Consider the following 26,111-nt stretch of genomic DNA (forward strand, 5'->3'; position numbering starts at 1 on the left):
CTCGCTCAGATCTGGGGAGCTGAGCGTTTCATTAACATTTTTGTCTGACAAGTTGTCAGATCAGGGGGGCGTTTCATGAAAGGACCTGTCAGAAATTTTATCCGACAAGTACTAGTTTATCCGACAGTTACCATAGGAACAATGCCTCTCAGCCAATCAGAATCAAGGAAAGATGTCAGTTCTGACAACTTGTCGGATGAAAATATTGATGAAACGCTCCCCAGATATCTTTCCTTGATTTTGATTGGCTGAGAAGCAATGTTACTATGGTAACTGTCGGATGAAATAGGACTTGTCGGATAAAACATCTGACAAGTCCTTTCATAAAACGCTCCCCAGCTGCACCAAAAAATGAAGTTGTAAAAATAGCAAAAAATATAGTGAAAAATATTGGTGAAGGTTTGAGGAAAATCTGAAAGTTCAGAAAGGTAACAGAATTTGAAGTTTTGGATTTGTGACGTCATAAACAAGCAGCAGCCCATGTTATGTAATATAAAATGCATACACAGTACGTATCAAAAAAAAGTTTACACTTAGAAAAAGTCCTGTAAAACTATTAATTTGTAATATCCTGAAGATTTTTCCACATTTTAACATTGGTACAGGTCCATTTAAGCAAATGACGATATAATTATTGTCAAAAAATATTTCCGCTTGAGTGAGCACCACTTACTTTTGAAAAGTTAGTAAAAAATGATTTGCGCAGAACTTTGAAATAGTTATGCGAATAAAAGTAGACCTTAATCATGAAGAACACATGGAATTTAGCTACTAAACTTTATTTGAAGATATCTTCTACCTTTTCTTCCTCGTTTCCTTGCCGAAAACACTTCGAAGAGTGCATTGCGCCCCACCCCACTCACCCACACACCAAGGCCATTGTGACGATATTTGTTTTACACTGAGCTGTGATTTACATGAAATGGCTTAGGCTTGATTTTCAATGTGTTAATCATTGTCAAGCTTGGGAAAAGTGTGGAGAAACAAGTATTGAATGAAATATGAAGTGTAAACCCACTCTAAATGATAAAACCTTAGTGACAAATGCTGGCGATGTCTGATATAAACTTTTGTTCAGATTCAGTTATGTCCTCAGATCCAGCTGGCACAAAAATGGTAAAGGTTGTGCTTACTAAGTGTTAAAATTTCAATTTTGGTGGCAAAATTGTTACAAATTGTTTGAATGTATCCGTTTTATTCAAATGACCATAATTGCAAGGGAATTTTATGAGAAATGTTACGCAGGGTAAGTTTGATTTACCCTTTCCTCTTGATACAGCGTGAAAACGAGCATTTCTGCGCAAACAGATTTCTGCGAGCTTTACAAAAATGGACAATGCTCATTCAATTGTAACATTCTGTCAAAATTTTAACTTTCATTGGATAGATGAGACCCAAACCCAAGATAATATGTGAAAAAATTACCCACATGTTGTATATTTCTAAATTCCCAAGGCTTTTTCAAAGTGTAAACTTTTTTTGATACGCACTGTATAGGTTCGTGATGACTTATTTTCTATTTAGGAGCGCGTGCAGGCCCTGGGGCGGAAATCTCTCCCAAAAGGTAGGGGGGACACAGGGGCAGGTCCAGCCTTCGCCAATAATGGGGTGGGGCGGAAATTTGTTTAAACCCCGGGGGCCACTTCCATTCATGAGTGGATACCATGCGCGACCATGGGGGTCTCGAAAAGCACCCTAAACACGTAATTTCCATATTCTGAAAATGCACCCCTGAATTAGTATTGGCGTGTGAAACCCTACCCTTAACAAGTATTGGAAACAAAACGATACTCTTGGCAAATATTCCTTGAAATGAACCCCTAAACAAGTACAGGAATGTTTTATTGTTACGGGTCCTCCGGTCGTCGGCTTCACCTTATTTGGTTTAGTACGACCCATATCTTCTACACCTCGCGCAAATCGGACTCCAAACACGAATTGTTGTTGCAAAAAAGACATCCTTTATAAAACATTTTAATTTTGTTTTATCATCCCCGCAAATTCGACCCTAAACACGTACGTAATTTTCCTAGCGAAATATTTTTTGTGTGTGTTTTTGACACCATTATCACGTTACGTACGTAACGTGCCCTATCGTGAAAAGGACATCCTTTTTACGTGTTTTTTGGTCACGCATGGTATCCACTCGTCAATGTAAGTGGCCCCCCCCCCCCCCCCCCCCCCCCCCCGGTTTAAACCATATTTTCCCCGATCGGGTGCTCGAAGATGATTTTGGTTTGTTTCTTTGAAGGGATATAGTCTTCATTAGTCATTTCTTAGCTTTATTCTGAATTAATATACATTACGAAAATGTCCCGTTTGATTCTCGACCTCACTTCTGACTGCAAACTGCGGTTTTATACCCCGATTCGCGTTTGGAAACTTTTCCAACCCCGATAAACCCATCTTGGCCAGGTAATCCCCTTGTCTCGATTTCACCACCACGGGCCAGCTAAATGAGCGTTGAGCCAAGGACGAAATGATAAACAACGCTGTGCTATTACGTAAGACTTGTCTGCCTGTAGAAGGATCTTCGGAATGAAATTATTGTATTCGATATTAATCACGTTTTCAAAGGCATATTACATTCAGACATCCAATACTAGTCCATTTTCAATTTCGAACGAAGAAAATCGACCTTGAAATAAGGAAAGTAAGCGAATAAAAATTACGGTATGCTTAGCATGCAAGGACCGCGATGCATGCATAGTTTCTGTCCGTCCAGCAAGAAAATGGGTTCACTCGCGCAATGATACAGTCTTAACGTTCGAAAAATAGAAGTAATGGCATACCAACATACAAAGTATAATAATCATGCTGCTGATATGCACAAAAATATGAAATCATTATTTTTTTTTACCCCAAAGTCTTATTCATAATTTAGATACAAACTATGCCTGTAACTATTTTTTAATCGCAAACGTATTATTGCACCATACGTGGTTCTCCGGTAAACTGCCCATGTGCGCTGCATCCATTCCACCGCTTGTTTTGGGTCGTTTATACTTTTAGTTTCCACCATTAAATGTCTAACTTAGATATGTTGTGCTAATTTTTTTGTAAGTCAAAATGTTCATCGTTGGAGAGCGAGTTCAGGCGATTGATGAGTTGGGATGATGGAGTGTTGGAAAGATCGATCACGTGTCTTAGTTTACAAAACCGCGTGCCCGTTGAACCCCGACCCCTTCAGTGCCCATTTTTAATATGTTCCCCTTCCTCAAGTACATCTTGTTGAATAATCACTTTAAAAAAAGTTGTTTTTTTGCCCCCCCCCCCCCTTAGCCCCTTTTCATAGTGAAAGTTCCTTTGCAGTGTCCTTTTTTATTTTTGATCAAGCGACCCATTTGAACATGCCCATATTTGATTGTGATAAATGTCTGTTTTATTTTCTAGTTCAAAATTTATCATTCTGCTAATATGAGGTGATTAAAATTAGCGCCCTGTCCTTTTTGTCGGGAGAAAGAGAGAGAGAGAAATAGAGATGGGGTGGAATTTCCACCCCATCTCTATTTCTCTCTATATATCTTTAACAAGGGCGCCGGAAGCGAGGGGGGGCAGGGGGCACTTGCCCCCCCCCAATAAATTTTTTTTGGGGGGCAAAACGAGATTTTGCCCCCCCCCCCCCCAATGTGCCCCCCTGAAAGTAGAAAAATGATAAATTTTTAAATAATTAAAGGACAAAAGTATACGATGAAGGCACTTTTATGCCCAAAAATTGTCATTTCTATTGTCAAAAATGAACAATTTTGCCCCTGACGGAGCAATGACATTATCATAGTAAGCCTGGCGTCTTTTGACGAACAGTTCCTCTGTGAAACATACCTTTGAAAAGCCCCTTTTCCATCTTATTACAGTGTGATAACGTTTAACCTTTTAATGAATACATTTCAGACTAAAACCGAATGGCAAGCTAATTTTCTTTAATATCTAAACCTACAAATTATGAAAAAGATGGATATCTTCTTAGATAAATGATTTGATTTTATATATTTCGATCCAAAAAAGTGAAAAAAAATCAAGCACGTTTTGAAATAAAAAGATGGCTGTGTATTTATGCAAAGCGCAAGCGATTTTATTATTTTTATAACATGTCCTGAAAGTTTTCTTTTTTTCCCAATTATTCACCTCCCTTCCATCATTCAACTTTCTTCCCGGTCCTATCTTTCTTATTTTTCGCCTCACCTTCCGCCGCTTCGCCCCTTGATCTACCTATGATGACCCCTCCCACGGCAGGAATTTTGTGTAAAAATGGAGTATAAGTCTCGTTAATAGAGTGTTTAAAAACAAATTTGGGGGATAAAGCATAGTTAAAGTTCATTGTGAAGGATTAATCATAACTCATGAAAACTATTCTTTATACTGAGTACGCAAACAATGAAAATATTCTCAGTATATTCCAAGTAAATTTGGAATAAAGGGAAAGTGAATTGGATTAACAAAGGTATGATTTTACTGGGTATGGAACATTCTCGTCTAACCGTCTATGCACTAAATTCAGAGGCGATTTTCTTTTTTCATCATTTTTATTAGTTATGAAATTGACAATGGCCATCGATGTCATCAATGTCATCACTCTTTGGCTGGTATATAGGGCTAGATGAGAGTTGGAGAATAGTTGGGCCGGTATGCCTTTTCTTTTCCTAACCAAGTTCTTAACAAAAACTATCTGTTTATATATATTTCGAAATTCGAGGATATAATTTCGATTTGAAATTATGTATTTTTTCCATAATAAAAGAGCACAAATAGTAGGGGGACATTTGATATTATGTACCCCTTTCCAAAATGGTAGGGGGACGCGTCCCCCCTGTCCCCCTGGGATTTCCGCCCATGGTGATGGGGGAGCTTTTGCATTTTCTAGAATAAAATTGAAAGATTTCGTGCACACTTTGGGTGAATTTTGCCCTCTCGATCGGTGGCCCCCGGATGCATACGGTCATGCATGTTTGTCATCTTTTACACTCAATTTTTACACCCTCAACCACACCCTCTCCCGCTCGATCGCTTCCGTATCTCACGCTTTCAAAAATATTGTGCCCCCTTCGGGATTTTGCCCCCCCCCAAAAAAAAAAAAAACTGAAAGTGTTCCGGCACGCCTTGGTGGAAACAAATCTGAAAGAAAACATGAAACCAAGAAAGGTATTTCAGAGGGAGGTTTACCGTATACACAGGCTATAGGCCTACAAAATAAGAACAATAATGGGAGATAAAGAAGATCACCTGCTAATAACGCATGTGAATTAGAAAACGTTCTGAATAGATATGAATAGAACATTGAAATGCTATCCAAACATTGTGATTCATAATGCTGGTCTTTGTATTTTAATGTTCTATGTATAGGCCTACACCTCAGCTTTGAGAAAAGGACATTCATAGGCCTTACTACAGATATGATTGGCAAATGCACGTTCTTTAGAGGTGTAGATCAAAAGGGGGTGGATGAAGAAAATAAGTCTAGAAAGAAAAGAATTAGACAGCCAGACAGAGAGAAAGAAGGAAAGAAAGGAAGGAAGAAAATAAGTCTAGAAAGAAAAGAATTAGACAGCCAGACAGAGAGAAAGAAGGAAAGAAAGGAAGGAAGAAAGAAAGAAAGAAAGGAAGGAAGAGAGAGAGAAAGAAAGAAAGAAAAAAAGAAAGGAAGGAAGGGAGAGAGAGAGAGAAAGAAAGAAAGAAAGAAAGAAAGAAAGAAGGAAAGAAAGAAAGAAAAAACTTTCTATCAACGCGTGTATACATCCATGGCCATGCGCTCGCCGGAACTACACACATTGCAATCCATCGTGTGTGGCCCCCTGCTGTGACCGTAGATGCTGGGGTGAATTATCTTCGCGGACCGAGGTCAAGAAACAGGTGTTTCTATACTTAAATTTAATCTCTTGAGGGCAATAGGATTTGTATTACTGGGAGAAGATATTTGTTGATAAGGAAAAATGGGGTATACAGCCCTCAAACGAGAGATTTTCGTCATGACAATATCATAATCCTTATCTATATGGTGCGAGCGCGAAGCGCGAGCTAATCTTTGTTTTGTTGTTTAAATCTTATGCAATTTTCCCTAAAATTTGAACTGATTCTGTGCAATGTTTCATCCTGAAAAGGATGTGTATGAACCCGGAGTGCTAGCAGAAATGAACTGATGGAAAAGATTCCTGTTAAAGTAGCATATTTCATAATCAAATAATGCGAGCGCGAAGCGCGAGCTGATTTTTTTTCTTACATTTTCACCTAAAGAATGGATATCCTAAGCACTTTTTGTAACTCAAGCAGAATAGGTATAGAAGTAACAATTAATGCGAGCGCGAGGGGCGAGCGGAAAATTTCGAGATTCAGTCCTATAATATTTACTGAACGAGACACTCTATTCATGTTTTGTAAATCCTGAAAAGGATGAATATTAATAATGCGAGCCCAAAGCGCGAACAGAAAATTTTTATATACGTTTTATAGCGGTAGGCCTACCTGTTGAAATGGTACCTGCGAGCGCAAGCTGAAAATTTTTGAACTTTCTAAAGAAAGAATTAACAATTTTAATCAGTTTTTGTAATCGTGAACAGAATAGCTATATCATTTAACGATGCGAGCGCGAAGCGCGAGCAGAAAAAAACCACTCTGTTCATGTTTTGTAAATCATCAAAAGGATGATGGGGTCTTCCTACATTAATAATGCGATATTTTTTATATTTTGATATTGTGATCTGAAACTGGATAACGATTTGAATTAGATAAAAAGTTGAGTATCTAAATAAACATGCGCTAGCCTGTTTCATATTTAAACCTAGAATCTATGCATTCTAAATACAACTTTAATCATGAAAATCATTAAACTTTGATATTCTGATCTGAAAAAAGAGTCAATTTCAGCTTTATATTTCAAGCACTTTGTAGAAAAATTGTAAGGTGGAGATGGATCGCACTTAAAAAAGAGCTTATATTATTATTACTGTGAGTTTTGACATAGAACCGGGACATGCATCCTTATGACATGTCATCATATGAAAATGATGACTATCTTCCTATTCCTCTTGCTAAGCGCGACATGAAACAAAAGGGACAATCTAATTATTAAATTAATATCACATTTATTAATGCCTAATGAGGGCGCGAAGTCTGATGATATCATGGCATAACTGGACATGTCACTTTTGCAATGAATAGGATGCATCATCGCGAGCTAAATTTTTTGATAAACTGTCATGAAAAGGGAATTTTGAGTAGTTAGTTGTATAATCAATATTTAAACATTTATCATTATAACTCGCCAATCAAAAGCGTGCAGCTCGCTAGCTGATACGTCTTGACAATCAGACCTGAAAAGATATATTTTGAAAACTTTATGGAATACACAAAAATAATAGGTACCTGATAAATCATAATTTGCGAGCGCGCAGCGCAAGCAGCAAACATTTAGACCATAAAACTGAAATTTTTACAGAGCACTTTTTAAAAGCCAATTTGTAAATTACACAAAATAATAATAGTTCGATTTCCGAGGTTAAATATGTTTTGTATATTTAATTCCAAACTTGATATTCAAACTCCATATTGAACAAGATATGTAAATCGCCTAAACACGCAATGCGAACGCGAGCGAAAATTTTATACAGTGGCACGAAAGATTCTCTTTATTTTCCAAGTAACCAAAGTAAGGTCATCTCGTCCCAAAATACATGTTTCATTTCGATGAAGAATAATATTTTTCTTAACATCATAAGAGACCTAAAATAGTAGGGGGACATTTGATATTGTGTCCCCCTACTATTTTGAGTAGGGGGGACACGTCCCCCCTGGGATTTCCGCCCATGAGCGCGTGTGAAGTGATTTGTGTATTGATATAATGAAGATAAAATAAAAACTATTTTCAATTTTCTGAGAAAATTACATCATTGATTTTTTACCATACAATATGAAGGAAAACTGCTCGCATATGACATCACAAATCAAATAATTAGAATTATAAGGACTCTTTTTTTCTATGAAGGTTTTTCTTAAACCTCTATTTTTTCTGCTATTTTTACGATAAACTTTTTGTCAAGTTGAAGTTCCTGTTGAACAGATCAGTGAGTGATGACTTCTTCTAAGACAGGTCTACTTTTATTTTCTTTATTCTACCCCCCCCCCCCATCCTTTTTCCTCTTCATCTTCTTTTATCTTCATATTTTCAACTTTCTCTTTTTTTTCATCTCCAAGCTTCATTTCCTCCTCTACATTCTCATCTACCTCCCTCTTTCTATTTCTTATTCCATTTTATTCTCTTTTCTGTCTTTATCATCTTCCTCTCCTTGGTAACAAGTCTTTCACAGAATCATTCCTATAAGCTGATAGTGCTTTATAATGTTTATGTCCCCAAATGGCAACAAAATCACACATACAAGAGAGAATAATTAAACATCTGTGTTCATTTGATCTTCTTTATATACCAAAGATACAAAAATATCAGGAATATGTTCTACACATTCATAATTCATAGCAAGAGCAAAGGATTATATCCTGAACTCTGGTTGGATTCTAAAGTTGGAATATAACTATGGCCAGCCTATTTTGAAGCAAATCAGCTTAAACTGAAACGTCACCCTGACAGAAAGTTTATTGTAAAAATTGCAGAAAAAAATATAATGGTCAAGGTTTGAGGAAAATTCATTATTAGAATGTTAATTTTTTGATTAGTGACATCATATGTGAGCAGTTTTCCAACTTATCATAAAAAATCATTATGTCATTTTCTCAGAAAACTGAGAACAGTTTTATTACGCCTCAATATATTGATGGACAAATCATTTCACACCAGCTCCTGAAATAAAAATCTAAGTCATCACAAACCATTAAAAATTGATATTAATGTACATTATTTTATATCATATAACACATGGGGCAGCTGCTTGTTTATGATGTCACAACTCAAAAAAAATTACATTTTTTAATAACTTTCTTAATCTGATGGATTTTCCTAAAAACCTTCACCACTATTTTTCATTACTTTTTTTCTGCTATTTTTATAACAATCATTCAATTTGGTTGGCTAATAGTGAAATTGTTACAGAAATTTTGCATTCGTATTTACACCGTATAGCAAGTGTTCTTGAAACAAGACCTAGCATGCTACACTGCAAAAACTCTGGTGTTAATTTAACACCAGCCTGGTATCTATATACGTCCACACCAGAGAAGTGTTAAACAACACCAGTTTAATTTTGGTTTAACCCTAAAAGCATCGGTTTGATACCAAACTGGTATTGTTTCAACACTTCTCTGGTGTGGACATATATAGATTCTGGGCTGGTGGTAAATTAACACCAGAGTTTTTGCAGTGTATGAATATATTTCTAACTGCTTAAGACATGATCAATATTCTTTCAACAGAGGTGGGATGGGGAGATGACATGATGTCCTTCCTCTCCTCTGCTAGATGATGTCCTTGCTAAACATCTAAATATGAACAAACCTATGTAGGGTCATTATTGACATAGATTGTATCTCACATCTCTGACTGAATTTGAAGAAACAAGCACAGTATCAAAATTATTTTATCAAATTCATACCACTCTATTCTTTAGAAGATGCTGTAAGTAAAAATACAAACAGAATATAAACATGATGAACAAAAAGTACTTAAACCACCTTTTCTGTTTACATTAATAATAACATCAATAATAATAAAGGGCAACATTTATATAGCACTTAATACAATGTTTCTGAACAAGGCATACTATTAACCTGGCTTTAGCATGGCTACCCTGATTCGGATTGCTCAAGCATTTACCAGTCTCAAAACCTGCTAATGTAACTTTTTCCCAGCATCGCTGTTCTCAAAAACTAATAGGACTTCTTGACTTTCCAATTTCATTTCTAGCTTTTGGCAGTTCTTTTGAAGAATTCTTCCCAAAAGCCCAGAGTCTGTGTCTCCCATACAGCTGTGTTTGGGCTATGCATAGCAAGACTCTGTCATATGGGTGCATATCTATTATAGGTGTCTTGGATACCAAATACCAATAAACTGTTAACTACAAAATATTCAATTCTGACCTTTTAAGGAAAGGCAGTTTTATGGCAAGAAATAAATGTCCAGTCACTCACATAAATTATATATTGGCTTATAACTTGTGGTTTTGAAACACTTGACATGTCAGGGAGGGGGGGGGGGTTAGCTTGAGAATGGAAATAACAACAAACTTGAAATCACAATTTTCCAAATCACAGAGGGTTGTTATTGGTGGGTGGGGATATTATGCATACCGGTAGATCATTAATTGGTTCAGCAGATGATATCTAACACCAGTGCTCAACACAAAGTACCAGAAATATGCCATAAATTTTCAAGGTCAATAGCAACATCGACCTCATTTCAAGTACAGTGCTGTGACTGGTGTTGGTGTTTTCACAACACCAGCAAAACATTTTACTTTTAAACACCCATTGTATGGGATCATATATGAAGTTTGTTTAGCTAGACCAACTTTGGCAATGTACTGTAAGGGACCATCTAAACAGTTCAATTAGCTGGAACCACAATATTCAGATATTCAGTTGGACATTTGAACATTTTACAGGATCACCTCAGAAGCTCAGTGAGCTGAAACCACAATGTTCAGTCAGTGACTCCACCATTGTAAGGGATCAACTAAACAAACTATTAAATCAGTCCAAATATTGTAAGGCATCATCTAAACACACTAATTTAGTTGGAACCACAATATTCACAAATTCAACTGGTCATTCCAGTATTGTAAAGGATCATCTAAGAGCGCTCAATGAACTGGAATCCCTTTGGCAGTATTAATAGTTCCTCTGATAAGCTCAATAAGCTGGTACAACAATGTAAGGTTGATAAGGGACCATCTTGAGTTTCTCATTACAAGCAAACAGCCATCTTGGTTTGACAAATGTAAGAGATGAGTTGTCTGATAGAGCCTGTACAAAAGATGCAAAGGAAAGACAGATAATGGTTGTGAATGGAAGGTTAGATATTATCAGAGTGAATAAGGTCTTGTTAAAGTTTAACAATTGATATACACAAATGACTACATATTGATACATCATTTGCAATAGACTGAGCAGAGGGGAGGGGAGGGGGTTAGGTAAGATACTGAACATACTCTTACTTTTTAAATAAAAATGTTATTCATGTTTCTCCAAAAATACCACAAGGGTACTGTAAAAGGGCAATTCCACAGGTTGGGACAAATCTGTAACGTGAGTAACCGACACATTCCAAAGATTTGCCAGGAGCATAATAGAATTTCCCAAGTTTTGTTTTTATACAAAGGATAGTCAGACTGTGTACTTTGTTGTGATACAGAGATGTTTAGTTCCTATCAATAATAATGGAGTTACAGCTCCAAGTATGAGTCAAGGTTTCTCAAATGTAACGTGAGTAACCGTGGAATAGCCCAAAAGCTGTTTTTTTAGCAAATTTCACGGAAAGAAGATCACCCACAAATTTAACAACATGCGAAAATTTCACCTTTATAAACACGCATCAGTACAAGAGCACATTAGCAATACAGTGCGCATTCAAATGGCCTAGGAATAATAGTGACATAAAGGCATTTCTCCCTCTTGCCTTGTGTATGCAGGGTTTCCGTCTTTGGTATCCAGGGTTCATAGCAGCAAGCATACAGGGCTGGCAGGGGTGTGAACATGATTGTATTTGGGGTTGGGCCGAGGGTGTATACTAATATGAAAATATGTGTGTATACTGCAATTTCGAGGGATACCAAATGAGTCAAAATGAGTGAGTAAAAATGTAGCAGGAGTTGTGTGTTTAATAACGAAGGTTTGAGCTTTTGTTGGCAATCAGCATAATCGCAAACTAGTTATGTCAGGGAATCCCCCTAGCTGTAGTGAGGCGTAGTGAACGCGAAGTTAGGACCACAGGAATATGAGACAGAGGCCGCCTTTCACAAAATACTAGCTTATACAGTAACACAGCATACAATTTATTTTTCACAGGAAATAATCTGACTACTCTTCTTCCAAGCAAAAGAGACAGGAGATTAAATAAAGTACGAAAATATTGACAATATGTTTTCTTATTATAACAACTTTGGGGGAAAACTGTGGACAAATTGATTACTCCAAACTTTATTACACGACATACAATTTAATGAGCTACTTCACTGTACAAATCCTATGGAATTCAGGAGTTAACCCATTTCCTACTGGTCCCTGTACAAAGCCTATAGGATTCACAGAATTCAGCAGTCAACTGGTTAACAAGGCTTAGCTAGTAACTTACCTCTTCAAAATTCTTATCCCAGCTTGAGTTAGTGATGACATAGTTGACTTTCTCATTCATATAGTTCTCAATAACCCTGTGAAAAGAAGGAAAAGCAATCAAAACTGAATGCAATTTGTGAAATCAAAATTTCATTTGACATTTTCATTCATATTGCTCTAAAAACCAAGTTGCTTTAAAATAACCTTGCAGTAGTCTATTCTTAACCATTAAATGCAATGAGGAATACATTCTCACCCATTAAATTTAATGATGAATACATTCTTACCCATTAAATGTCATGATGAATACATTCTCACCCACTAAATGTAACAATGAATACATTTTGACCCATTAAATGCAATGATGAATACATTCTTACCCATTAAATGTCATGATGAATACATTCTGACCCATTAAATGTAACAATGAATACATTCTGACCTATTAAATGTAACGATGAATACATTCTTACCCATTGAATGCAATGATGAATCTATTGATCTGCCTTCTTTCTTCTTTATCAAATTTGCCAAAGAGAAAGAATCGTTTGCTGCTGAAAAAATCAGGAAGGTCTGGGATATCTCCATCACTTGAACTTTGACCCTTCTTATCTGGGCTTCCTCCCTTCTGTTTTGGAGTTTTTAATTTTGATTGAACTCTGCAACAAGAAGAATCATATCAAACTTAGAACTAAGAATACAAAATGAATAGTGAATATACAAAATCTTACAATATTCAAAACTTAAAAAGGCACAACATATAAATGCAGAATTCAACTCTGCAAGCTGTCATGGGAGTTATTGCCAACATACAACATTGCATCTAACATCTGTTACACACTGTATTATTATATTGTGAGTTGATGGGACAGAATAGTTCTGAAACAGTGACACGACACCTGCTCCTGCAACAATTGCTCTGGGCTTAATTTCTTCTATAAAAGATGTAGGGTTAAGGTTGCAATTGGGTTTTATGGTAGATTTAGGGTATAGTGTTAAATCCAGGGTTGAAGTGGGTTAGTGTGTGGAATTGAGCAAATTTCGAGAAGAAATCGAAACATTCCCCCTTTATCTCTTGCCTCCACAATACAAGGACATTAAATATTGTGTTGAAGATTTGTACAAATTCTAAACACTTGACATTTGAGAATTGTTTCCATTTCCTACACAAAATTATAAAAATCTTCCAATGCAAAAAGATTAAAACATTTTATTGCTGATTTTATGATGCAAAATAAGCAATAACAAAAATGGTCAAGTTTCACCAATCTGGGCCCTGATATATAATGCTTAGCAATTGATAACAGGGCGATTCCTACAATTGAGTACATGGTGTATGATCAATGTACATGTAAAACTCAATCCTACAATCCATCACTAAGTTCAATGTAACAAGGCCCTGGATCATTAATTGCTTTTGTCACTCTTATTTTTTTTTATTTTCTACCGAAACAAATCCTAAGCATGCATAAGATAAAATAAATGCTTCTTTATCAATTTTTATATGAATTATGAAAAAGAATGACCTACTTTCTGATTTCATCTTCTGTATCATCCCCAGATGAACCTCCTGCTGACATCGGTTCTGTATCATTCCCTTCTTCATCCGTAGAACCACCATATTCATCATCTTCAGCAGGCTTCTAAAAAATACAGATACCGGTAATAATAAATAAAAGAGGTAAGGGTTTTTATCACTAATGTGAATCTCCTGCTGACATTGGTTCTGTGTCATTCCCTTCTTCATCAGTAGAACCTCTACACCAAGGTGCTTCCATAGGTATATTATTACCCCGGTCATCAGATACTTGCATGTATGTTTCTTGTGTTCACTGTGCTTTTTCACCATGCTATAATGGTGAAGAAAACTAATTTGGGTATTATTCCTGAAAAGTTATTAATGATGTGAGTGACATATGAGCTGATAAATCAAACTCTTATTAATTTTAGAGAATGGTGTCACAATTGGCTATCCATAATTAAACTACAACTTGAGACCACAATCGACTTCAACCTCAACTTTAGTCCAGAGTTTAAATCAAACCAGAATACAGACCAGTGCTACATAATTATGGTATCTCACCTTTAGTGTTGAGGCCTTTGTTTGAGGACTCTTAGACGGACTCTTTGATGGTGTTGCTTTTACTTGCGTCTTCTTTTCTTGTTCCTCTTCTTCTTCTTCTGATTCACTCTCATCACTAGAACTATCTTGTCCTCCTGATAATTTGTATCTATGGCAACAGAAATGTGTAAATCTTGAAAACATCAAAAGGCAATCGATGACCATGACTTTGGATGCCGAACTGATGGCCTATAAAATTTGTGAAATCACCTGCAACTCACCCAAAAGACTTGCACAGAACTTTGTGACAGAGGCTTAACGATAAATTAAACAGCATATGCTAGGTCACTTGAAAGAAGGTACCCGATTGGTCAGGTCACTTGATAAAAGAGTTGTGATTGGTCAAGCTAGCTCTTGTGGTAAATCAATTGTTTACATAAATAACACATGGTATGTGCTTTTGGTAATCAAATATACCACAAAATATGCAACCATAAATAGACAATTTATGTCGAAGATTATCATATGAGGTGAGATAACTCATTATCAATGGTATGATATATTCAACTTCAAAAAATACAGTTCACAAATACCATAAATACTCATCATTATTATTATTCATGACTTTCATCCAACAAATGAATATTGCATGCTTGATCTCAAAATAACCAAAGGACAAATGTCAATGGCAGTGCTCGTTGCTCAACCAAAAGAAAAATATTTCAGAATGAAGAGAAAATTGTTCTCGAGGCACTTCAATGACAAATTTGATCAACAGAAAAGTTCAGAAATTAATTTGTATTTCATATTTTATCTTATCAAGCATATTATTTTCATTTTCAATCAGAATTTTCTTTGCATATTCCTTTCTTTTCATTTGAAAATTTTCCAATACCAATATAAACTTACCGTCTCCATGGTAACAGGATACGTTTCCTGTAGCAATCTGTAATCCATTCTTTCTTGACAATCTTTCCTTTTCCCTTTACTTGGTTGTACTTGGGTGTGTTTGCAAAGGCACAGCTAAAACAAGTAAACAATTATTAAATCAAGGAAAAATAAGGATATGTAAAGCTGAGATCAGATTTTCAAATACGATCATTCCAACCAATAAAATCTTAAAAGATCAAAGTTGTGAATGGTGATATGAACACTAAAATCAAAATCTCTTTTGAGTCTCCCTGTAAGAACGAAATTCAATGCAATTTCAAATCATAATGGTGTCATCATCAACTGTGACTAAAACCAATTTGGACTTAACTCCGATCACATGGCTTGCAATAAAGCCAAATTCTAATAAAAGTATTCACAGCATCATGCCAAACTTCAAATGAAATAATTTAATTCTTGGAAAATTCAAATTAAATACAAAATGTGATCTGTTAAAAAAATTGGGTTGCAGTTGAATTGTTGAGTACATGTATGTGTCGGGCTTTAAAAAAAAACACACGACTAACGCAACTGCTACATGTTGATGTACTCCAATACCTTACAAATATACAATGACGCCATTGATCTGGCTAAAAATATTCACATCAAAGGAACATCAAATAGCGTTCTTCACGTGAGGGCCAATAGCCCAAGGGAGAAATGTACTATTGATGCTTCTGTACCAATAAATAAATACTCTTTATGATGGTAAAATCAGGTCAAAAAGATCAAATAAAAACAAAGTTAAAGAAACATTCTCCTAAAGAGCACTTTGGAAACTTGGTGATACTTACATGAGATGAGTAGCACCCGGGCCCCAATCTCCCTGGTATTTAGCCCCCATCTCCATAGCCTTCTGTCTTAGCTCACCCCGTAATGGATTCTGAAAACCACTCATCACAAACACAACCTTCTTCATCAGTTTCTCAAACACTTCTCCAGTGGCAGGTTGAGGCTTGGATTCTGTAATCATCACAAATGAAAAACAAGATGGATTCTTATTTGGAAGCATGTGAAATGGTTTACAAATCACAAAAACATCCTTCTTAATCAATTCTCAAATGCTTCTCAAGTGGCTGGTTGAGGCTTGGATTCTGTAATCATCACCAATATAGAACTAGATGGATTCTCATTTGAAAGCATGTGAAATGGTGTATATTTGCTTGGTCAAACAAACTATCAGCTTACTTGTCAGATAGGCATTACCTCATTTGGTCTCATTGCTGTTTGTATACTTGTTACACTAGCCTACCTTCGTCTATACTCACTCGGGGGGGGGGGGGGTTGCTGTTGCAATTTTACAATTTACCGGTAATAGATGAATGCCAGCTGAAGCAATTCAGATTCACTCCTTTTTTTAAGAAGCAGATTACCAATCGACCACAAATTTTAAATTAATTTCAAGAGATATGATTGATTTAGGGACTGGAAATAGACATACAATTGATCGCAAGTTCCTTGCAACACTCCATAATTCCTAGACGATCTTATTCACACTTCATCTTACTTTCTACTTGCTTTTAATTTACCAAAATAATGGCAAAATTTGTTTCATTATCTAATCATATAGACGTAGTGGTAGATATATAGACATAGTGGATATTAGACTAAATGTGTATAGCATAACTGGAAATTTGACACAATGGTATGGGCACAATGAAAATTAGATAAAATAGTTGGTAGACAAACTGGTTTTAGACGATCAAGAATCAGACCTTGTGGGATGAGACCAAACGGAAAGTAGGCAAGTGACAATTAGAGAAATAGTCTCTGCTATTTTAAGATCTACAATATATTGCATAGTTAATTTCCAATATTTTAGTACTGTCACAACCTCATCACAAATGATAATAACGCCCAAAGAACCTACAGTGGGTGGGTGGGTGGAGGCAGATAAAGTGAAAAATCTTAAGCAATAACGTGACTGCACCTCAAAGATTTCATTGCTAATGTGTAGTCACAACTGGATTGAATAGTGGCAGATCTAGGATATCAAATGAGAAGGGCGCACATGGCAAATAGAGGGGTAGAGATGACTTTTTCTAGATTCAGCATTAGGGCCTAATGTTAAATGGGCAGTTCTCAAAATATAAAGGAGGTATGCACCCTGCCTGGATCCGTCACTGGAATAAACTTGTACAAAGACAAAGAGGTCTGAAAAACAACTAGTTTAAGCAAGATTGTTTAGTAAATATCACACAGTCATATAAGGAAAGCTATACTGACCTTTCCTTGGGATAGATTGTTGCTTACATGGTTCTTCTTTCTTAGGCTCAACAGCTGGTTTCTTGTGGCTCTTCTCTCCCTCTTTTTTATCAGCATCAGATAAACGTCTCTTGGCTGATGGCTGGGATGTCTAGAAAAGGAAACATTTTAGCATGGAATTTTCCATGATTAATCCTGCAGTTATCAAGCTTTCAAGACAACATCTAGTCATTTTTTTCAATTAAAGGCCCATTGTCATGTTTTCCCAGTGAAGTTGACACTATTTGGATATACGTCACCCATAGTAGAACAAGATTTTCAATCAGCAGACATTATGTAATGCCCTGACCCAACCTTATCTCTTTGCTTTTCTATCTATATCTCCTTTTAATTCTCCTTTCCCCTTTACTCACGTTTTCTCTGTCTGTCTCCCTATGCCGTCTTTATCCTTCCCCATTTTCTCTTTTCTAATACTTTTCATTCATGTATGTACAATGTGCCTCATTGCAGTGGTTATAACTTGTGTACTTTAAATTTATAATGTTCAATACAATGTATGATTTTATTTTCAACAATTTATTTCCTTGTATTATAATAAGTACTATTTATATCATTTCATGTTTGTACTTCAGTGTTATTGTATTATTGTAAATTGTACACATATTCTTATTCAGCCTTTGGCTGCGAGGCATGTTTCAATAAACCATTATTGAATTGAATTGAATTAAAACTGGAAATTTCTTGCTGGTGCACCAAGCTCCCTTTCCCTGTTACAGGTATTTCCAAAGCTTTTTCACAAAGTCTGGGGTCAGGAAATAAAATTCCACTCCAAACGAAAGATGACTTTAATCACTAAATATCAATGCGGAACAAGATCAGAGTTGAATACACAATTTGTTCAAAAAAACATCAGCATTGTTGTTTGAAGGTTTGCATGATGATAACCGCACAGGCAATTTTTGGTATACAAAGTCTTCTCCTGCTCCTGTTATTCAACTCCATTCACCGACTAAAGCCAGCCTTTTCTCTTCTACTCAAGCCTGCCTACTACTCATCTTTCCACTATTTCTCGTTTACAGTCCTTTTTAAGGACTACACTCATTTTGAATAAGAATACTCTACTTCCCAACCTCTCCTATCTCCCCTTACAATTTAATTTCTATTTCTATCCACTTTCTATCTGTCCTTCCCGAGCTTCCCACATGGTGCACCATAAACCACTTCCACGATCTGCATCGTTCTTTCTCCTCTCTGATGACACTCCTTACTCTGTATTGAGAGCAGCTTTCACCAACTAACTTCACTGCTTTCATCCTTTACATCTTTGGTAAGTGTTTTATGGACCATCTATTTCTATTATGAAATTTACTCCAAACCAATCAGATGCAAGGATTTCAGTAGCTTATATCTCAAATAGTTAAGTGAAAGTCTTCATGAAATACTCTCTTGCTTATTCCTTATACTCTAAACCAGCCACCTCCAAAACCCTGCTGCACAAAATCTAACAGAAACTTAACTTTGCCATCTAATAGTAACTACCATGGTAACAATGCTCAACAGCCAATCAGAATCAAGGATTCCACGAGATACCTTTGGATGGCAATCTTAATCATTATATCAACTTTTAACAGAAAAGGGTCTGGATACAAGCTTCTTGCAAAATTTACATATAAAGAGATGACAATCAAAGTAACACATGTGTTCTAGTAGAACTGTTCCAAAGGTCTCTTGTGCATATAATTCTTACTATTGCCCCAAATGATGTGTATTATTTCATACTAATGCACCTGTTTAGGTGATGATGATGATGGAGCCTGATGAGTCTGTGGAATGCTGGATGCGGCCCTTACTGCTGCAGCTCCTGTAAAATGTAAAACATTTATCATTGAGATAGAGAGAGGATCTCTACTGGATCATAATAGAAAAAATGATAAACACTATACATTTTTTGTGAGGAATTAAACCAAGTTCATCTATGAATGAAATTTTCCGTTAACAAGTAAACACAAATGGAAAATCCCTTTAGGTTCTTTACTTCTCATGGCAAAATTCATTTAATTTACCACTACAAAGTGGAATCCATGTTTTAATTGTTCATTCTTCATGACAAAATCATAATTTCCATTAAAATCAAGTTTGAAATGGAGTTACAGGTTTCCAGAGACAGAAAGGCAATTATAAGAAAACAGTGTGCTTTGTTCCTTATTTTGTTTATCACTCAGTTGAATAAGCAAGATTAAAATGTAATAACTTTATTTACATCTGTCATCATTAGAGGAACTGTTATTGGCTCTTCAAACAAAATCATTTCATCAAAAAAAAATAATAATCCATCAAGATTACAACTGTTTAATATCACATATTTTGTAAATAATGAATAAATTTTAATTCCATAATTGAGGAAGACTGGCTGAAATACAGATTATTGTAGAAATTATTTTAAATATCAAGCAATATTGGCATGCACCATTACCTGTGAGTGGTTTCTGTGTAGGTTCAGTATCCTTGCTCTTGAAAAAACTTCCAACTGAGAGAGAAGACTTGCTTTCTTCCTTCAATCTGAACTTGCCCAGGGTAGTCTATGGAAAGAAATCACAGAGAATGCACTTAATTACACTTCATTGACAAGGTGTTAAAACATTTTAGGATGGGGTGTCTGGTGACCGGACACTTTATAATTTTGAAACCTTTTTTGTCTTTGTATTGCACATGAAAAAATATGAATTCCATTGTGGTAACTTTTCTCAGTTTTGTAGTTTTGTTTTCTATAACAGTGCCTAAGACTTTGCACAAAAATCGATGAAGCTTTGCTTGTTAACTTTTTCAAATGGCAGTTTGAAATCGATCGTCCGTACGAAACAACTGGCTATACCACAACATTTCACATAAAGGGCAAAATAATTACTTCTTAGGAAAAAATTATAGCCTTTCATTTTTTTTAATTGAACTTGGATTTTAAATGAATGCCTGTCTCTGTATTGCACAGTGAATGTTGAGTTTCATTTTAATTGAGGGGTACTGCATATGAGGGCTTTCTTTAACTAGTGCTGCTGATTACCTGCAGGGCTCACCCTACTCATTTGGATTAGACACTTTGTGCCCCACTTGTTCTTAATTTTAAGAAAGTAGCCCAACTGATTCTTGGTCCAAAATCCAATATCTGAAGTAACAAAATCATTAATTTCTTAATGAAATCAGGAAACCCGATTTTTTACAAGAGAAATTCCCTTCAATGAAAGAAAGATTTAACATTCAAGACTAGCTAGAGGCATCACTTTTCTTGATGGACTCTAGAAGACACTGGGAACATCGAATCATGCCCATAAAATTTCATATCTGCATACCAGTTTAAACCCATTTTTATGTGTCTTCTGATATTAGTGAGAGCCCTGTTGTGCAGACTTTGAGCATTCCACCACACTCCATACTAACCTGTCCTGTAGCGCCCTCTTGCTGCTCACCAGATCCAGGTGGACCGTGAAGCTTGATGAATGATAGTCCATATTTACAACGCTGTTAACAAAAAATCCATAAAGAAACTCAAGGCTATACACATTGATCTTTATAAACCACCTCAGTGTACGTTATTAGCCCTATACACCATTCATCAAGAGGATGAACTATGGTAGAAATATCAACTAATATTAACTTAGCTAAATATCTAACAAGTTGTGTATCACATGAAAGATAAAAGTATTTCCTTTGTTTTTCAATAAGATTAAAATTTTGATCAGTGATGTACGAATAATTATGAATCATCAAGTGCAATAATGTATGATTTCAGACCCTTTTATATTCATTAAAGTGCATTTTGCAATGCTCCAATTATGAGGACTCATTCTTATTATTTTTTCCTGAGAGATGAGATATGGTGTATGCTTTAAAATTCTGATACTTTTTGTTTGTTTTCTTCTTTTTGAAATAAAATTGATTTTATTGTACCCCTGATCAAAGTCAATGAGGCAACAGAAGCCTTTACCTTTATTACCTTTACAAAATATGTAATACAAATTGAAATACTACCCATCTAGATGTACATAGCCTCCCTTATAATTGATTAAAACAGATTCAAGAAATAAGTGATTAAAAAGCTTTACTAAAAGTATTTAAACTGTAAATGCAAAGCAAGCTGAGGAGTATTTCTGAAACAAATATTCAGATATTTTCACTGACAAATGTTATAAGCTACTAAAATCCTGGCATCTAATTGGCTCAGATTGAAATATTCAGTGAAAATCACTGACAAAATACTCCATGAAACACTCCCCAGATATATATACATTTTTGCAACAATGAATCATTTACCTTATTAAAAGGCTGAGTACAAACAATCTTGATGCGATCAAACTTCTTATCGGAGACAGCTTTAGAGAGACTCTCTGGTCCAAACATCCGAACACGATTCTGATTGGTATTATTCCTACTTTCTATTGGTGACATGAATGATGATGTTACTAAGATAACCTGTCATAAGAAAAACAAAATCCACTTTACAGTCTATAGCAGTAATTAATTTATGTTTGCATCTTAGCATTAAGTTAGGTTAATTGGTATATCTGGCAATGTACATGTAGCTGTTACATGTAGGTTAATTGGTACATTTGTTAATGTAGCTGCTATGAGTATTTTTGGACAATGTATCCTATCTATTCATCCACACCTAACAAAACTACAACACAAACAAATTACTAGTACGGCAACACTTTTGACCAGTGACCAGCCATGATTTTTGGGCAAAGACCAATAAAATAAAGAAATATCTGTACATGAGAAATTAAGTGTCACTGAAGACTATGAATATCCAGCATTGTAAGGCCTATTATTCATTTCGGCTGTCCACCAGACTAAAAAAAAAACACCAGTCGACAGAGACAGACAGTTATTGGTCAGTCACAGGTGGAAGACCTGCTTCGACTTAACCCTACTCTCAAAGCTAATATTTTTTTAAAATTTGTGCATTCAATTTGATGCTAGTAGTACAGTATATGTATCTTATTTTCAATTAAACTGTTTTTAATGCAGCTTATTTAATTGCTCTTTCTTTGAAATCAAAGACTGAACTCAAAATGATTTTGAAACATAATCTGCTATTACATAGATAGCCATACTGATAACATAAATGAGAGTTATTTTTTGTTTTCTGATACCTTGATTGAGCAATTACAAGAGTATCCTATGTATAAGAAACAGAATGATAACAAAGTGTTTTTAACAAAGAAACAAGATCCTCTATTAAAAAAAACCTTGCATAACCAAGGGATTCATTATTCCTGCCAGCAGCTATCTTTACTTTATCGAGGCAGAGTGTGACAATACAAATCTGTACACAACCACAAAAAGGCATGAATAGCTAACCACTTTCTTTGATAAGTCAATATTATAAAGCTATATAATTAACTGCATTATATTACAGTTTTTGAAGCAACTTAGTCATGTTTCATTTACTTAGAATTGAAAGAAAGTAAGAAGTAAAGGAAGGGGTCTATCTGACTCTGGGTAAGAAATAATTCATTTTCAGGGATTATATCTTTTTTACATTTGGGCGAATGCTGAATCCTTCTTTTGAAGGGGGACTTTTTTTGCTCAATACAGAAAATACATGATTAGTCTGCTGTACACAGAGTATTTTATTTACTCTTATATATTTTCTGGGGGCAGATCTTGGGGGTGACTCCAGAAAAGATCCCAAAGTATTTCTTACTTTAATTTAAGGGGAATCTAAGGGAAAATTTGGGCTGTGATGGTGGCAAATGTATTTCCTACGCTGAGTACCTGAAATTCATCTGAACCAGAGCTTGAATGTCCGCCGAGAATCTCAACAAATGCAGATGACTCATTGCCGACATCTATGGAATAAATGGAGGAAGCTTTCTCTAGTTGAAGGATGACAGAGACCTGTTTCTCTCCTTCTGATCCTCCTGTCCATTTCTTGTAAGAGTCTGCCTTTAAAAGATTCTCTGCCTTGTGCAACTATAATCAATAAAAGAGAAGAGGTTATTGCATTATCTGGTAAGTACAAGTGAAAATTATTGAGGGAGAAAAGGGATGGAAAGGAAGATGATGAGAACAACAGACAATAAATTGCCAACAGATAAATTCAATTTAAAAGGAGAATTTATTGATAAATATTGGCATAGTATTGCACTTTGAGCTTCCATGTCTCCTCACACAAGTCCATGAAGTAGCAGCTTTTCAGCAACACTAAGAAGCGACCAGGAGTTACATACAGGCTCCTGCCTTCATCCCGTTACCAGATGACGATGATGATAATGATGAAGATGATGATGATGATAATGATGGTGGTGATGATGATGATGATGATGATGATGAAGAGAAGGAGAGGAGGGGAAGATGAAGAGAAGAGAAAATCTAATTTTTTCATATACTCTGATATATTATGAATGTGAATTTATTTGATGAAGCAACCAAAAGAAAGCTATGCAGAGTCAGACTAAATTGTTGAATTCAAATTAATTACATTATTCGAGTTGAATATAGATCTATCTACTTCTTCTGCATTGGGTACACAGTGGGGAATGTACTTTTATGATAGTTATGTAACAAAAAAATACCTAGTACATGTATAGTCATGTATTGTATTTACCGGACACTATCATGATTCTGGACGCGCATATTACTGCGTACGAAAACAATTTTGTATCGTAAAACTTCCGCAGTTCAATTTCACAGAGCAATACATAGAACAAGATTCTAAAAACAAGGCTAAAATCTACTTTTTACCCTATTTATTTAAAAAATGACAGAAAATGCTTGAATTATCATCCAACATAGTTTGGCATTAACAATTGATAATTAAAATTGATTTTCTGACGGAAATATGGGCCTGATTTGCCGAATTTCATTCTCGTCTGCTCCTTCAATCGAATGTTCAGGTGTGGTGTATTGTGGGTGATCGTCGATGGCACCGGCTAGTTCAAGGTATACCGTGCGTGAGGTTTACTGTAATCACAGCCTGACATCAACGATCAACAGCGCATCGATAGAACTTGATACTAACAAGCATAATATTGGAAAGAGCCATGGAACATGCAGCTAAAAAGAAAAAATAAGATTAGTTAGCAAACATAAATTTATTACCAAAGCTGCTCAGATTCGATATGAAAAAGCAAGCGAAAATTTAGAATTTACTCATGATGATATGAACATGATGAAGAAAAAGAAATCATCCCAATTCTTAAATAAATCATTATTAATCAAGAATATCTTCACCTGTCCGGCGCGCGTCGAGAATCATAATGTAATTTGTCACACACGAAAATGTTTTTCGTGGAGCCTGGAACGGAGGGGTATGTGGCAAGCGCGATGCAAAGAAAATGGTTGGTATTAATTACGTAAACATAATCAGTAGAGGCGCTGGTCCAAAAATTGGGATTGTCCCAGAAAACAAGAATATAAACCAAGACAAATTATGTCTTGATAAATTGAGACCATCTTTGTTTATGGGGACGTTTTTTCTTCACTTCTCCCTACGGGACAAAGACAGCAATTAGGGCAATTGAGAGTGCTAAAAATAGATTCAGTGACCTCAATTCCCCCCAGTTCACCGTTTATTTATTATGACTTGCCATCTTCCAATAATCTTGTTATGAAACCCAATATGTTTACATTGACTAGCACTCTTGATTGGTGTCGGCAATCGACAGGTGAATGAACTTTCCTAGATTTCTTGTGTGAAGAAATCCTTATAAACTGAGACAGTCCCTGTAAACTGGGATGATCCCAATTTTCTGACCAGCGCCTCTGGCTCTACAGTACTGATATTGATAATAAAAAATATAAAATAATTTTTCCACATTCATAATTTTCATATTTCGAACAGCTAATCATAATGCGAATTTTTCTTGATTGTATTTCCTATAATTGTCATTTTTAGAGCAGTGAAATAAAGGTGTCCAGCAATAGCCTTAATTTTAGCAGGATACATAGTCATAGGCTATAGCTCAGTGCCCAATGTGAGTGAGCGTGTTCTTTTTTGGATACCCACCCCGCAGATACGGCAGAAAACAATTTCGTGTTGCGCTAGAACTTACCGTGTCTTCGCTGCTACAAGATACAACATGCTTTACTTGAACAATTGTCATCTTCACCGTTTCTTTCGTTATCTTGAAATACTAGTAAAGTCAAATATGCGAATTTGAGAGTGGAATTGACAAAACAATGACTCAATCCTCAATAATTCACGTCAAAAAATGATCGTGGCGATGGCGATCGCGAGGCTTTGTTTTTCCCGCAACATGCACCGACCTGATGATGACGTCATACTTCAAAAGGGGCGGGGATATGTACAGTATTTGATTGATTCGTGACTATGGATCCGACCATGCATGGACCTCACAGAAATACAACAATTCGTTGATGGACCTATTACAATCCGACCGATCCAAAATTATAGATGTCAGATGGAGGGGGGGGGGGTGTAGTCGGATTTCGGAAGGGTAGGAAGTCCTGTGGCTCAAAAATCTGAAACCATGCTTTTGAGAACTGAAATGAAAAAAAAATCGCTCCCAAACGCACTTGGCAGTCATTATAAATGGGGTATAGACCTAAGGCTATCAAAAACACAGATTTTTCATTTAGTAAAAAGGGGTAGTTTTGAAAAACTGGCCCGTGTTTGGAAATAATTTGGCCACGCGTGTGTACAGCAATACATTTTACTCCCCCCCCCACCCCCAGAGGGCCCTAT

The 26,111-nt window shown here is 35.9% G+C and overlaps 1 protein-coding gene across 1 annotated transcript; it reads right to left on the reverse strand.

Annotated features, from left to right (window-relative positions):
• Positions 1-8,979: 8,979 nt before the first annotated feature.
• On the reverse strand, positions 8,980-25,679 carry LOC121420526 (DNA repair protein XRCC1-like). Its single transcript, XM_041615196.1, has 14 exons — positions 25,459-25,679; positions 23,180-23,377; positions 21,713-21,871; positions 20,840-20,920; positions 19,881-19,986; positions 19,195-19,268; positions 17,429-17,558; positions 15,997-16,165; positions 15,182-15,295; positions 14,294-14,441; positions 13,741-13,853; positions 12,684-12,869; positions 12,230-12,305; positions 8,980-10,902 (listed from the first exon to the last, which is right to left on the reverse strand). The coding sequence occupies exons 1-14, from the start codon at positions 25,507-25,509 to the stop codon at positions 10,789-10,791; spliced, it is 1,719 nt and encodes a 572-aa protein (XP_041471130.1). The 5' UTR covers positions 25,510-25,679; the 3' UTR covers positions 8,980-10,788.
• Between the last annotated feature and the right edge of the window lie 432 nt (positions 25,680-26,111).

This window comes from Lytechinus variegatus, chromosome 8, assembly GCF_018143015.1.
Source record: "Lytechinus variegatus isolate NC3 chromosome 8, Lvar_3.0, whole genome shotgun sequence".
Classification (NCBI taxonomy): Eukaryota; Metazoa; Echinodermata; class Echinoidea; order Temnopleuroida; family Toxopneustidae; genus Lytechinus; species Lytechinus variegatus.